At 36.5% G+C, this 16,065-nt stretch overlaps 1 protein-coding gene across 1 annotated transcript in view; it reads right to left on the bottom strand.

Annotated features, from left to right (window-relative positions):
• Positions 1–16,065, bottom strand: part of pard3bb (par-3 family cell polarity regulator beta b) — a 314,959-nt gene that overhangs the window by 283,567 nt on the left and 15,327 nt on the right. Inside the window, exon 3 of the mRNA XM_059499737.1 lies at positions 15,842–15,943. Within this exon, the coding sequence (XP_059355720.1) occupies positions 15,842–15,943 (102 nt within the window). The remainder of the gene's footprint in view (positions 1–15,841; positions 15,944–16,065) is intronic.

Here is a 16,065-nt window from a genome sequence, read left to right as displayed (position 1 = left end):
GGAGGAGCGGGCTGGCTGTCAGCCTGACAGAACAGCCTCTCAGCATCCTGGTGTGTCCACAAGTTCCCTGGTCCTCCAAGCACCCCCACCGGGAGATGAAGGGGGAAGGAGAGGAGGATAAAAATCTATACTGCCTATTCAGAGCGACGGAGAAAGGGAGAAATGAGTAGAGTTAGTCATAGGACTCATTTCCTAAATGAGCGAAAATTACCTGAATTATCTTAACAACCCAACATCAAACCCAGTACTGGGTCTTTGTGCTCCTGAATCAAAAGGTGGCATTTTGGTAGTTTGGTAGTTTTCAGGTTCAAAGCACAAAATAAAAGGCTGTATTTTCGTAAAAGGGCCTGGGCAAAAAAATACCACTCAAACCCTCCAACCTAGATGCTAATTTGGGTGCTAAATAAGCCTTGTTTTAAGGAAAAATGCCAGTGATCTCTCATCGTGCATAATTTCTGACTGAAGACAATAATCGGCCTACATTATGCCTAATCATAATTAACAAAACTCCTTATTCATTTGCAAGAAAGAAGTTTTTACTCATCCAAAAACTATAATGTGACCAAAAGGTTATATCGCAGCATACAACTCTGGCATTGTTTGATTAACAAGCATGTTCATTTGGGAAATAAAAACAAGCAAAAAGACATGTTATATTCATGGTCCCTCAATGCAGTGTAAATATCCAATAAAAATAAGTAAAACGACCCAACCCATCCAGAAAACAGCAAATGGTTAACAGAAGTCAAAGTAACAAACGGTTTCATTTTCAAATGGGGCTATCAGGGCTGAAATGTTTTGCTGAGCAGTCATTGTGGTTATCATCAGTTATAGGAAACGACTTTGGCAAATGTTTACTCATGAACATGGATCCAGGCTCCAAGCTATTGCTCTACCGTGGCTGAGATGGTTCGCTATCCATTCCAGTGAAATCACAAAAGCAAAATGCAGACAACTTTATACCTACTCCTCCTGACAGCTATATTGGTTTATTAAAGGTGCTGTATGTAGGATTGATACCGAGTGGTTGAACTAGGTATATTGACGTGACATACAGCCAAGTATGGTGACCCATACTCAGAATTCGTGCTCTGCATTTAACCCATCCAAAGTGCACACACACCCGTGAACACACTCCCGGAGCAGTGGGCAGCCATTTATGCTGTGGCGCCAGGGGAGCAGTTGGGGGTTCAGTGCCTTGCTCAAGGGCACCTCAGTCGTGGTATTGCCGGCCCGAGACATGAACCCACAACTCAAGGGTTAGGAGTCAAACTCTCTAACCACTAGGCCACGACTTCCCAAAGTCGTATTGCAGTCCAAATTCAAAATATTGGAGAGAGTTTTTTTCACCCGGCCCCTCCTCCTCAGACTTGACGCACACGCAGGTTGCCAGATTGACAACATCAACAGGAACAAGCGAATTTGACAATGAAAGGAATGAAATACGCTATATTTTTCCACCAACTGGAAACCCAGGGTGCCAAAATATAATTAGGTAAACTTGACACTGGACGGATTTCACAAACTAAAATAGAGACCGACATTCTGGTCCAGAACGCACCGAGAAAAATAACTGATTGTAGCATTGTTTTTCAGATAAACAAGTATATTAACTTAACATGTTTCTTGAATACCTGCAAACATATTATTTAATTTTTATGCTTTAGTGGAGTCAAAAACTTACATACAGCACCTTTAAAATAAAGTTAATCTACAATGTAAAAAAAAAAAAAAAAAAGGTTTTCACAGAAGAAAAAAAAGGCTTCAGAAAAATCTGTTACCATACCAAAATTTACCTTAATATGTACCGTTAAATCTGCAAAAGAGTTAACATCATATGAATTTTTACTCTAAAATAAAGGACAAATGTATGTTTTTTTGCATGTAAAAACTATAAATTACCATCTCATTTACGATGGAAATGGTAAAAGGTCATTCTCAGAAGACGCGTAACAAAAATTTTTGTATTTAATTCAAAGGGCTAGTTTGCCCAAAAATTTTAATTCTGTCATCATTTACTCAACCTCTATGAGTTTTCTTCTTATGCTGAGTGCAGAAAGATGTTTTGAAGAATGTTGGTAACCAAAAAGCTGACAGCAGCTATTGACTATGGAATACCTGAAACATTTTCACGTTATTTCTTACAACTGCCACCACTTCTGCCATTTTTATCATGAATCTAACAATTTTTTTTTTAAGCAAATATACTACTCCAAACATGACCTCTATAGATCAATACCACATTTTTATTTATTAAACCAATAATCTTCATTGTTTGGGATTTGCCCCAAACTAGCCTAACTACTTTTGAAACAAAATGACTCTCAGATTTCTAATCGATTTGCCCAAAGCCATGAACATTCTTCTCCGCTACTAAACGAACATTTTCCCAAAGCTTAATGGGCTAATTTATATTAACACTAATTAACACGAGCACTGCATTATGTATGAGGTATACTTTAGAAGCTGGACAAAGATATATGGAGGCCTCTTAGGGAAGAAAAAGATGGAAAACCTTTGATGCACAGCCACAAAACGCCACACTATTATTTACAAATTATCAGCATAATTTTTCCTTGACGGCTGCAGTGCTGTCTAATTAACTGGCGCATACGGAGAGGTGGAGCACTCAGATAGGGCTACAGTTCCAAAAGCATTTCTGTGAAATTACATTTCTAATTTCTTAATTACAGTTATTTTCTTTCTCACACATGGGAGAGATCCAACTCAGGAACACGGATGAACACAGTTAATTTTAGGCCTTTTTTTGTTCAAAGCTAAGCAGAATGGAAACAATTTTCCATGTCACCTGTGTATTTTTTTTTTTTAATTAGGTTTTATTCTTCTTTCAAAGCTTTTTGCCACTCGTCAGAATCTTACTTATTTAAGTCAAAATAATAAAGATGAGTGTGTGTAAGGGTCTAATGTGCCAGATGTAGCCCTTTCATCCAAAAGAAAAAAAAAATCACTAAAAACTCTCTCTGTGTGTTTTAAATGTATATATTTAGTAATTGGGATTTTTAGGCTACCCACAAAACCAGGCACAGACAAGTCTTTTGAATGTTCTGGCATTTTCTCCAATTGAATTGGGGGAAATCTAAGGAAATATGTGAAATAAAATAACATATGGTAAAATGTGTTAAACAGCTGAAACCAGTGTTTAGAATAACTGATATATATACATACATACATACATACATACATATAATTAATATGTCCAAAAAGTCTTGATTAATGTTGAAAATTAATGTCTTAATTTTTATTTATTAGTTTTGGTTTATTAAGTTTTACTTATATTAGTACAAGTTAATCTAAACAAAAACAAGAAATCTTGCTAAGTGAAACATAATTTTTATATAAATTTTATTCCATTTCATTTTATATTTATTTTAAGTAACATTTATTTTACATTTATCTTTTTTTAAGTTTTAGTTATCTATAAAAACCCTGGCTGAAACTACCACATGCTTACTGATCAAACAAGTGTGTAGAACTTTGTAAATGTTGATTGTTCAAAAGAATGACCGTGACCATGTTTTTTTGTTTTTAAGTAGCTTCATGTACCGAGCTCCCACTTTTTCTATGCCTAGACTGAAGTGCATTTTCAAAGAAATATTCTTCATTTAAAGCAGCACTACACCTGTCTTACGTTTCAGTCGACACAGTGAAGCGTTTCTCCTCGGCCCTTCAAAACTTCTCTGATCTTCTGAAGTGGGCAAAGAGAGACGGAAAGAGCATTTGCAATGTAGAGAGGATTTGGACTGAGACAAAAGCCTGTGAGAATAAAGCCCTCCTCTCTGTCTGGACGTCTGGCGGACCTTAGACACACACACACACACACACCCTGAGCTCTCAAACTCATGCCAGCTCATACTTCTGCTTACAGCAGAGCCCTGAAGTGCTGAGTCCAGTCCAGATCCACTACACCAAATGTCCCACACACTCATCAGCCAGACGCGAGACACTTATCTACGGCCTAAACTCTGAATCACTTCCCAATGTTGAGAAGAGCAGAAGTGCTGTTGACAAGCATTTCAAAACTGTTGGATTGAATTTACAAATAAAATAAAATGCTGCATTCATAAATCTAACACTATATGTTTAGGAGCTTTTGTTTTAGATTTAAATGAAACTTGATCAAGTCAGTTTCCATTTTTTCTTTTTTAACTAGAGTCAGACACAACAGCCTCACTTTGACTGCTTTAGTCCAACTGCACAGACCGTGAAGGAAACAAACCACTCAGATATGAAGAACAATAACAGAATAACACCCACTGCTTTTCATTTTTCTTACCAATATTAATAAATCCAACATAATAAACAGGCAGGCATATTAGACATCAAGGCCAAATGCACAGATCCAACACACCCAACTAGGGCTGAAACGATTCCTCGAGTAACTCAATTACAAAAAATGATTGAGGCAAATTCCTCTGCCTCAAAGCCTCTTTTAATTTATTTTAAATCTCACGTCAGGTTCTTTCGCAATGATTTTTTTAATGTGACACAACGCGTTTACGTCACCCAGAAAGCAGAAGGAGTCACAAGCGCTGCGTCCGAAGTCGCATACTGCAAGGAGTCAGCAGTGTTTTGATTTGAGGGTACGGGCAAACGTAAAGAGAACGTCGTGGCGTGTGTCCATTGCAAGATAGAGCTGGCATACCACAACTAGGGCCCTGTGATTTCCGCGATGCAGAAAACGCGGAGGGAATCGCGGAATCCAGTCATAAAAACGGATTTTACAGTTTAACGCGGAATGGCACGGAATTTGCCAAATTTTGAATGAATTAATCAAAAATAGGTCATTGCACTTACATCAAATGATGATATGGACTAATATGTGTAAATATTAAGCGGGAACAGTCTGTTTAAATATGAATGAATGGAGCAGAAGCGTGTCTTCATTCATTAAACACACGGAAGCGCGCGTGAACGCTCGCGGTGATTTCAGCGTCTGCTGTCTCACTAAATAAGGACGTGAACACATGAACAACATCTCCAGAACTGCTCTGACAGTCATTTCATGAGCATTTGACCGTTTGATTTGAGTAAAACTACCGTCACATCACATACACAGAACTGTAAAGGTACATCAACCCGTCAAAATAAAAGTCCGGTTAAAGACTGTTGTTCAGCAGAATGTACATAGCCTACTACCAAAAAATAAAATAAAAAATCAAACATTATTTTTTTTAAGGTTTAATCACACAACATTTTTTCCATGTTTTATTTTTAATAGTAAATCCCCTTTGTTTACCAAAAAGTTCAGTTAATTTTCAATGATTAAAAGATACATTAAATTAATGTTATATGTGTTTAAGGTGCATCTCAGAAATTGCTTTATTTAAAACCCCAACTGAATGGCACTTAAAAGCACTTAATTCATCTGTCAACTTTATTGTCATTTTTCACAGTACAAGTACAGACAGAGAAACAATGGGTAATAATTAAATGTTTATTTTTTATGTATGCATTGCATTCTATGCATTAAAAAAAAAAAAAATTCTAAAAAGGAAACTTAGTTGTTAATTTTAAGAGACCTAGGAGTCTTATTTTCTCTTGCATAATTAATATTGCACTTTAATTAAGGAAAAACACATTTTATCCAATTACTTGATTAATCGATGGAATTTTTGGTAGAATACTCGATTACTAAAATATTCGATAGCTACAGCCCTACACCCAACACATTTAAATTCATTTATAAATAATGATAAAGATGCATTCAGTGTTTTTATTTTTATTTTATTAATGTTAAATAATTTCCTTTTTCTCAAATCTAGCAAATCTCAGATGCCTGTCAGTGTGACAACTGTTTGATTGACAGTAGCGTTTCAGCACAGACTGGACTGGTGTTTTACCTTAGACCCACCCTGAGATCTGTCAATAGTCTGCCATCATTTCAGGATTGAATCATCCTAGGTCTATCTGACTTTCTTCTTTCAGAATAATCCAACATTATATTCAAAATTGTCCTTTCAATGGGTGTAAGCAGGTGTTTGCTGTCATCAGTTTAGAAGACGTGAAATAAAGTGCGCGCATCTGTAATAAAACGTCCCTCACACGGCTCAGGGGGGTGAATAAATGCCCCCGTAGCGAATCCATGTGTTTTTGTAAAAAAAAATATCCAGATTGCAAATGTAATAAACACTTCTGAGTCCCCCAGTTAGCAGATGTTCGAAAAACACGAGGACCTTTATTCACACCCCGGAGCCGTGTGAGCGATGTTTTATTACGGATGCGCGCACTTTATTTCACATCTTCTAAACTGTTGACAACAAACACCCGCTTACACCCACTAGAACAAGGACAATTTTTATTATAACTTTGATTGGATTATTCTGAAAGAAGAAAGTCTCATACACCTAGGATGATTCGAGGGTGAGTAGAAGATGGCCGAATTTTCATTCTCGGGTGAACAAACCCTTTAAAGTGACATGCAACAAAATGGCTTCCTGTAGACAGGGCTGTTTTTGACAGGTTAAAAAGGATGTTGTTTTGCACTACCATTGAGAAATTTTAACCAAAATATGTTACAGACTCTTCATTAAGACCATAAAGATCCATATCAACTTGTGGGAAATGGGCATCTGATGACCCCTTTAAGAAAAAACAACATTAATACCTCTGAAAGATGTGTATTTTGACCAAGTATATTCTAATGCACAGATGGAAAAATGAACTTCAAATAAGGATTTTGCCACAGAGGAACATGCTAGGCCATGACACCAATGATCCAGTTACAGTGTTCATCTGGTTTTCATCGTTTCATCATTTCACAGATTTGAGCACGTCATAAAATCCCAACTCCTGTCAGCGATCACAAAAAAAACTTCATAACACACTATTACTGACACAACACTTCATTTAAGATGGCTCCTTTTCCTCAAGTCTCAACCCCAGGAAAAGAGAGAGGAGGAATAGGAGGGGGTCTCCTCCATTCATTTTCCTCACTGCTAGACCGTGACCATATCATACCAGCTCCATTATCAGAGTTCAATCCCAGAGTAAAGTCACACTCACGAGTCGCTCATGTCTGTTTCGCTTGAGCTGATGATAAATTAAAGCCTCAGAACAATAACAACAACAACATCGGGGAAAAGAGTCAATACCTATCCACAAGTGCCCTAAATGACCATAAATTAAAACCTACAGACCACACAGGGGGTCAGGATCTCTTCAACTGCATTTTTCGCCCTTGATGCTTCACAGCCGATTGCTTTTTAGGAATCTTTGAATTTATGGTCAAAGTGAACCCCACAGTATGATGGGAGGCCTGTGGGAGGAAGATCACGGCTAAATTGACTGGATGAGATGAGATAGCCTCTCTGGGTCCAGGCCGGCTGTGCGGTGTTAGCTCCTGCTGGGCCTGGGTTTCAGATTCCATCGCTCCTGCCAGCTCTAAGACCATTATTTTCATCCATCAGCTCCCGCTGAATATTCATCAGCTCGTGCAAGCGGCCCGACCAATGGGGCAGTAAGCCTGCTGGGGGTTAATGGCGATTGGATGAGGGGGTGTACGGTAATCAAATCACACAGCTTTTCAGGTTTCGGCTTCTATAGAGAGCAGACAGCAGCACTGCTGAGAAGCAAGAATGGCTGTTAATTAATCTTGATTAACCTCTTTAATTAGCATTAAGTGAGATTTTAAGAAGGCCTCACTGTAATCAGTTTAAAAGAACAATCCCCATCTAAACCCGACAAAGAGCAGGAAGAGAGTGACGAAACAGGGCTCTCATCTTACGCGTGTTATCTTTTACACACACGCAATCTCGCTAGCCCTGAAGAGAGCTGATTTGTGGTACTATGGAGTGTTTAATTACTCCAGATGAAGCACACAGACGTTCTAATCCCTCCAAATGTTGGAGATTTTTCCCAGCATACCATTACCATGGCTACCCACTCAAACACACATACACTGTCGAAGCAGTACCGCCACGGGCCAAATACATGCAAACCAACTTCTGCACACTACTGAAGTCTTTTGTTCAAGACATACTATATCAAAATTATCTAGACCGTAGCACATCTTTCAACATATATATGGGGTGCAGATAGTGTGCAGCCATTTAAGGATAAAATAGCTGCTGTGAAGAACTAAATTATCAAAGGATTGTAATGTAACAATATTAGATATAAACTGATCAATGATTTATTAAACTGATTTAGACTGACGATTGTTCTGCGAGCTTTATGCAAGTTAAATATTATTTTTGTTGTTGTTTGTTTTCAACTAATTATTACTATTAATATAATTATTAATAGTAACATTGTAAATAAATCAATGGCTGAAATACACAATATTTACAGCATGTTTTATTATTATTATTATTATTATTATTAATAATAATCATCATCGTCATTATTATTAATAATAATAAAAGTAATAATGACAAAAATAAGCATGTAATAAAATTAAATAAATAGACAATATTTATTTAGTGGAACAGTAACAGTAATACAAAAAACAAAAATACATAAATATTTTTTTACTCTTTTGGTTAGAAAACATAAATTATATCTTGGCCTTAAATACCTCTTTAATGAAAAGAACATCAAGCACTAAATCACATACTTTAAAAGGAAATCAGTTCTGGTCTATAGGCTATTGATCTACTTTCATTAGACCAAATAAAGAAACTGATGTACAGGTGCAGAACATTCAATGTCAAGTAAAACATCCTCACACTCTCTGAAGGCTCCACACAAGTGTACACGGAGGGGCTGTTTACACGACGTTTTCAGCCAAAAACAGGAAACTTTTTATACGTTTTGCTGTTCGTTTACATGACAACAGCATTTTGGGGACTGAAAACACATATTTTTGAAAAAGGGTTTCAAAGTGCAAGCTTTTAAAAAAGCTAACCTTTATCGTTTCAATGTAAACACCAAAGACGGGAATCTTTGAAAACGGTGATGCCATGCGCGTGCGTAGTATGTGTTAGGTATGTAGACATGCGCAGTACGTGTCTTTTAAAGGAAAACATGAACGAACATACACAACAATGCTGGAGTACATGGTAGTGTTGTTGCTGCTCAAGAGTTAGCTAACGATTCTTCAGCAAAGTGTGGATTTACTTCACCAATATTACAACCAAGGTTATAATCGTTAACGAAAACGATTGAAAAAAAAACGAAAACTAGGCGGGAAAAAAACATCAAAATGCTATATAAGCTGTGATTCAAATATTAAACAATGTTATATGATTTGTTTACTCTTACACTGAATGTTTGCTGCTTCAATCCAGATGAGTAGGCTATTGTATAGGGTAAATTTAGTATAGGGTGTGAAAATTGTACAGCTGTGGTATTTGTATAGGGTGTGAATTCCGTATAGAAAATATTTCTTGACTGAAGTAAAGCCATCTCTCTCTTTCTTAGCCATGCACACTCACTCACAGACACACCCACGGCACACACACACACACTAAAAAAATGTAAAAGCTGTATTTAAAGTTTTTATTTTATTTTTTATTTGTCATGTTTTTTCTCAGATTGAGCTCCCTGACAATCTGACAGAAAAGTCTTGTTGTGGCTCAAAAATGGGTTGAATGCAGTTCATGTATGTCGTCTTTAGTCTGTTGGCTTTTTAGGTTTTTTTACTGGCACACGTCACTCACACATTTTGCACTTACTGCAGAGTGTTGAGACTGTTTACATATTTGTATCCATATGTACATTTTATGTACTGGTTTTACTTTTGAATGAATATTTTCTAAAATTGTATGATGTTTTTGTTGAGTTATTATTACGCAATACTTTTTCTGACCTTTTTTAATCTTGCCCGTGACAAATAAACCAATGTCATTGTGAGCGGTTTAAACATATGCTAGCCTCAGTAAAGCAGGAAAAGCAGAAGTTGAGAACACCATTGGCTGATACACATAAGACAAGCCCCTTAAAGCTGGAACACTCCACTCAGTGTGAGATGAACATTATCAAGGTTTCAGGCAAGACTAGACTGAGACAGTCTAAAACATATCTTAACACGCTCAGACTATTTGAAAAAGACAAAGATTAAAAAAAAAAAAAAAAGATTTAAAGTCTTGCAAGCCTGTCAAGACACAGCAAGCTACAAGACAGTGTGAGAATCAGCAGTACAGCGAGTCGAGAGCGTGTGATTGATTTGAGGCCGGTCAGTCCGTCTGCCAGCCCTCGGTCCGTGATGAATGACTGGAGCTTTTAATTAACCTCCTGCACACACATCAATATTATTCACACACATTTCTCCATTTCCCCTGCTCTCCCATTACACCGTAACCTTTAAGATACAGTTTTAGGGCTGTTTTTGAAATACCATAAGAAATGAAATATTGTAAATACTGTGCAGAAAGTTTAGCGAAAAATCTATAAAGGAGTGTTCTTGCTTTGCCCTCTTAGCTTGGTTTTAATCTTGTTTTTGCACAAGTGGCTAATGCAGAATGTTTAAATATGGATAAGAAGTAACATCTACACTATAAAAGACCTCTAGAGGGCAGAAAGGAACAAGTGTGCAGCACTACTTGTCAGCCCGGAACCACAGGGCATGGCTAACTCAAGCCGAAAAAAAAGTCGGCAGCACAGATTCAGATGAATATTCTAACGTCTTTCTCTGTTCATATATTGATGAGAGTGTTGACTAATGTACCATTTTTGCCTCCAGCTGAATGTGAATCAGAGTTGTGAGCATATCATTAACACATGCAGGCATCTGTGAGCATGTGAGCGTGCGTGAGAGTGCTGTGGAATGTTTCAGAAGAAAAGTCAATTGGAAATCTGAAAACTTTTACAGCTTCAGCAATAAAAGCGGAGCACATCTTCACACCAGTCTGACTAAAATAGCAGACTGGTTCTTAAACATGTTTGACTGTATTTCTTTGTGATATTTCCAAGACATTTTAAAGAATTTTTTCAGACTTCAGTGAGGAACAGAAAATTCACCAAAATATTTATATTGTTCCATCATTTATGTTCCAAACCTGAGATTTCATGGAATACTGTAACCACTCTCTTCTATATAATGGAAGTGAATGGGAACAAGTCTGTCAAGCTCCAAAAATAACAACAATACAAGAACTTTGTGGTTTTATGGTGTTTTTGATCCCTTCTGAAGGTTCACAGTCCCTGGTCAGCATATGCTGCTATTGTACATGAAACAACATCACTATTTTCCAGAATTTCTCCTTTTTTGTTCAATAGAAGAAAAAAAAATATTCAAGTACTTAAAGGAATAGTTCACCTAAAAAATTAAAATGTGCTTAAAATGTACTCAGGTCAGCTGCCCACTGCTCCGGGTATGTGTTCACGGTGTGTTCACTTCTCACTGCTGTGTGTGTGCACTTGGATGGGTTAAATGCAGAGCACCAATTGCTAGTATGGGTTACCATACTTGGCAAATGTCACGACTTTCACTTTATCTTTTTTTCTTCCATAAGACATTTTTGTCTTAATCAGAAGAGAAATATCCATAGAGCAAGCTGCTTGGCCATTCTGTCGGTACCCATTAGCTGCAGAGAATACATTAGTGATCAAGTGATGTAATGCAAATTTTCTCCAAATCTGTTCAGATTAAGAAACAAATTACTCACCCTGAAGTCTAGATGTATATGACTTTCTTCTTTCAGGAGTTGGAGTTTTTTTTTAAATGTTCTTTGATATTTCAAGCTGTTTGATGCCACTCAGTGGGTTCTGAAGTGCATCAGTCCTTGAGAAGTTTAATAAAAAACGCATCCAGAAAAATAAAAAATAAAAGTGTCTCAACATGGCTCACAAATGCCTCCTGTAGCGAATCGATGCATTTTTGTAAGAAAAATATCCATATTCAAAACGTAATAATCACCTTGATCTAGTTTGAGCTCACAGTTGTAAATGAAGCAGTTCCAGGTGGATGACGTATGAGGTCATCTTTGAGCAAGCGCTGCTCAGAAGGGAGAGAACAAAACAAAACAATGGTCACTAATTAGAAGTACAAAATTAGGATTTGTAAAGAAGAATGTTGGAGGATTTCGATATAAGACAAGAAGAGACTGGTTTTCCTTTGCTAAAGTAAGGAAACTTTACTTCCTTTACTCCTGGTAACAAATGTTAGTTTTCACGAGACTCAACAGCGCATGCGAAAAGCAGACCTCACACGTTTTACAGTGAGCGCAAGCTAGATTAAAGTGATTATTACATTTTAAATAGGAATATTTTTCTTACAAAAACATCGATTCGCTACAGAAGGCTTTTGTTCACCCCCAGGAGACATAGATTTTTTTTTTTTTTTTTTTTAATTCTCTTGGACTGATGCAGTGCAACACCCGCTGAGTGGCATCAAACAGCTTGAAAGATCAAAGACAACTTCGACTGGATTCGTATGAAAGAAGAAAGTCATAAACACCTAGGATGACTTCAGGGTGAGTCATTTATGGCTTAATTTTTAAGTAAATATTGAACATAAGTGATTTAGAGTGTAGTTTAACACTCTTATAATGTGCCTTCAGGTTGTGTGTGTTTTAGCAGTCGAGTCAGTGGTATGCTAGCATCATTACAGAGGGAGTGGCTCAGTAATTACCAGAACACGCTTGTGTTTTTGTTAACAGAGGAAGATCTGACACTCTAACAAGACGACTGGCACACTCCACAAACGCAAACATGCACCATATGTAGGAGCTCTGAAAAACTGATTTCAAAAGTACACTCAACAGCACATACCTGCTATAAAGTCATTACTTTATATAAATACTGTTTCGAAATGACTCCAACGCTGCAGCACTGTAAAAAAATATTAGGAAGGGAAGAAAATCCTATTACTGGCTTACAAACAGGAAAGAATAATTATTGGATCACCAGGATACAGTAATGCAGCCTGTGACATTTGGGAAGTAGTCACCATGGCAACATCACTACAGTAAAGGCTTATTCCTCATCCCGGTCTAGATTTATGAGTAAATACCCGCTCTAACAGAATAAAGGCACAACACCATCAGGGGACTGTGTGCCAGTGTGAGTATGGAAGAAATGGTGAGAAGTGAATGCATGTTTTTATATAAGTATGCACACGTGTGTCTCTGTGTGAGCGTACATGAAATGCAGTCAATTATGGCACAGAATATTCACACCAATTAATGTTCAATAAAAAGACACTAATGTTTCCTGTTCCTACAATAACTCCACCATCTACATCTGTATCTACAGCACAACTGGAAAGGAAATCAGACTATTTTACCTGATTTGTGAACCTACTGAAATGAGAAAGGAAAGATAAAAATTTCTATTGTGATATCGACACTGGTTGTGGCTGCACTCCAAAACTAACATGAAGAGCAAATAGTTAATTCAGATTTCTTTTCTTGAACAGGTTTTTTAATGAAAGAATCATACTAAGAAGCTATAATACTCTGATGAGCCTTTACTTGATTCCCATACTGAATACTAATATATATAAGTTACACAATTAATTGCATTTCATTTTTCATTTCATTCATAGTAAACTATTGTAGTTTCTGGCTGGGATGCTTCCCCAGAGAAAGAAAACTAAGAACATTATTTGACATTCATTACCATTTAAATGCTGTAATTTTGCATAATTTACAATGCATATAATAATACATATTATTAGTATGTAATTAAATGTAATAGTAGCCTATGTAATTAAAATGAATTTCAATCAATTAAAATATTGAATGTGTAATGTGATTTGAATTTTTTTTTTAAATGTGTAAAAGAAAAATACTTATACTTTAGATGACAGTATTTTTCACAAATAAATAAATATTTAATAAAATTGTAATACATAAAAAAAATAAATAAATAAAAAGCACTCAGTTTTCTGGGAAGTTTGTGTGCATTTGGGAATCATATTTTTCAAATAAAGCCAGGGTAACCGTCATTTTACATACAGCACACAGAGAAAATGGCATGAATATGTGCAGCATAATTTGAAATCACAAGTTTAAAGTTTAAAGCATTCAGTTTACATGGACTGACCATCACGCAGAGAACATGCGATCATGCTGGATAAAAATGCACACTTCACAAGATTTCACAGCTGGATTCGACTGTGTTTGCTGAATTTTCCACCCGGCTAACACCGCAAGTATATTTCAAACCTGTGGGAACCACCGAAATGCATCTGTTTTATTTTAAACCACTGCTTTATTTAATCTTTAACTGTATTAAATTAAAACTTTGAAGCAGCAGCCCCAAATGAAAATATGTTACCAAAATAGTACTGGTTTTATAGACCTAGTTAGGACCAATTATAGAAGGTCTGAATGCTGAATCACTGGGTACTATCATATCTAAGTTAATGGTCCCACTCATAATCTTTAAATCATGACAATTTTTCATCTTTCATATGCAAATTTTTCCTCAGAAAATTGTCTGCATTCCCTGTGGCTAAAGCCTATAAAACACTTCCACACTTTGATTATAAAGCAATATCCCAGAAATCATCTTGCTCCGAGAGAGAGAGCATGCAGCCCATAATGCCTTCACTTCTATTAATTAGCGTGCAGGAATCAAAAGCTTTGCATCTGATGTCTGAGAGAATTCAATTAAGAGGCAAATGCCCTTCTGTGTTATCGAGTTAGGAGCAGCCACACAGCTCAATATAATAACCTCCATATAGAGTAAGGACATACAGAATACCCCGAGGGCTCATTGGAGAGACCACTCTTTCCTCAGCGAGGGTGGTCCAAATGGCCTCCTCTCAAGCAAATGTCAACGATGCATTTTCCATATGAAACCGTGAACCGTATGCTGTGTTTCTATTATAACCAGAGAACGACCATCATGTCCATAAAAGGTTACAAATACATTACAGTTAAAATGTTTTATTTTTTTATAACCTCTATAAAACATCACCAAAGCACTTCACATTCAGTAAAATATTTCCTATTTTCTACTTTTTCACAGCACACATATTTGGCGCATATGGCATTGCAAACTAACCTGAGATTTTCCATATTCATGTGATTTTGTTTTCCATAAATTCTCACATTTTCTCACAAATTCTCAACAAATCTTCCCACATTTGTGAAAGTGAATGCGTTTTGGTGTTCCTTCCTAGGCCGTTCTGTTGCTCTGGATTAAATGACATTACCAACAAATGGCACTATTAGCAATATATCAAATACTGTGAAAAGTCAATGTACCCAAGCTAATGCTCCACAGTTTTATTATTTCATTGCTATTGGACCAAATACCTACACCCTGAACAAACCCAAGGATAACCTTCTATTTGGCAGATTTCACCGTTTCCTACACCGCTACACCACTGAAGCTACAGCACCACAGCAAAAGAAAACATATGTTATTCTAGATGTAAACTTCCAGCGTGAATTGAAGGTCCGGAAACCACAACATGAAACAAAACCAACACATCTTCTATTGTGTCTTCTCTGGCTACAGCCAAAAATAAATATACATTGCAACCACTGAGATTCTATTCACAAAAGAATGACTCTCACGAAAGTATTCGTCACAAAGTATTCACTGAGTTCTTGAATGGATGCTAAATAAAAATCTGATTAATTTACTGAACTGTCTGAAAATGTTCCAAAACAATATATATATATATATATATATATATATATATATATATATATATATATATATATATATATATATATATATATATGGTAGTTAAGAACAGTTATATTTTTATAATATAGGCAAGTGGAGAAAGAACTCCCTGAATTCAATAGGAAACACTTACTAAGGTTTAATGTTTACTTTAGGCCTTAATGTTTACTTTAGGACATTGAAGATGCACATTATACTATAAGCTACCACTGATGGGTAATTATTTGCAAACAGAGGACATAACAAAAGTCTTGCGGATCTAATATTAATACCCGACTGTTTCCTTGAGACTTACCTTGTCCTTGTCCTCCACTAGGTCTGTTAACACATCATCAGGGTCCAGAATTCCCCCGTCACAGTACTCAACATGGTGGGTTCGTACCAGGAAATCTCCCTCCTACAAAACAAAAGTGTCAGAGTTTGTAATCAGCAAAAAAACATTTACTGACCTCAGACATATCAGTTAACAAGGTTTCCAACAGTGATGTCTAAACTGTAACTATTCTCTAAAAAAAGCAG

This window comes from Carassius carassius, chromosome 19 (genome assembly GCF_963082965.1).
Source record: "Carassius carassius chromosome 19, fCarCar2.1, whole genome shotgun sequence".
Taxonomy (NCBI): domain Eukaryota; kingdom Metazoa; phylum Chordata; class Actinopteri; order Cypriniformes; family Cyprinidae; genus Carassius; species Carassius carassius.
Note: the sequence above shows the minus strand (reverse complement) of the source record. Positions and strands in the feature narration are given on the sequence as shown.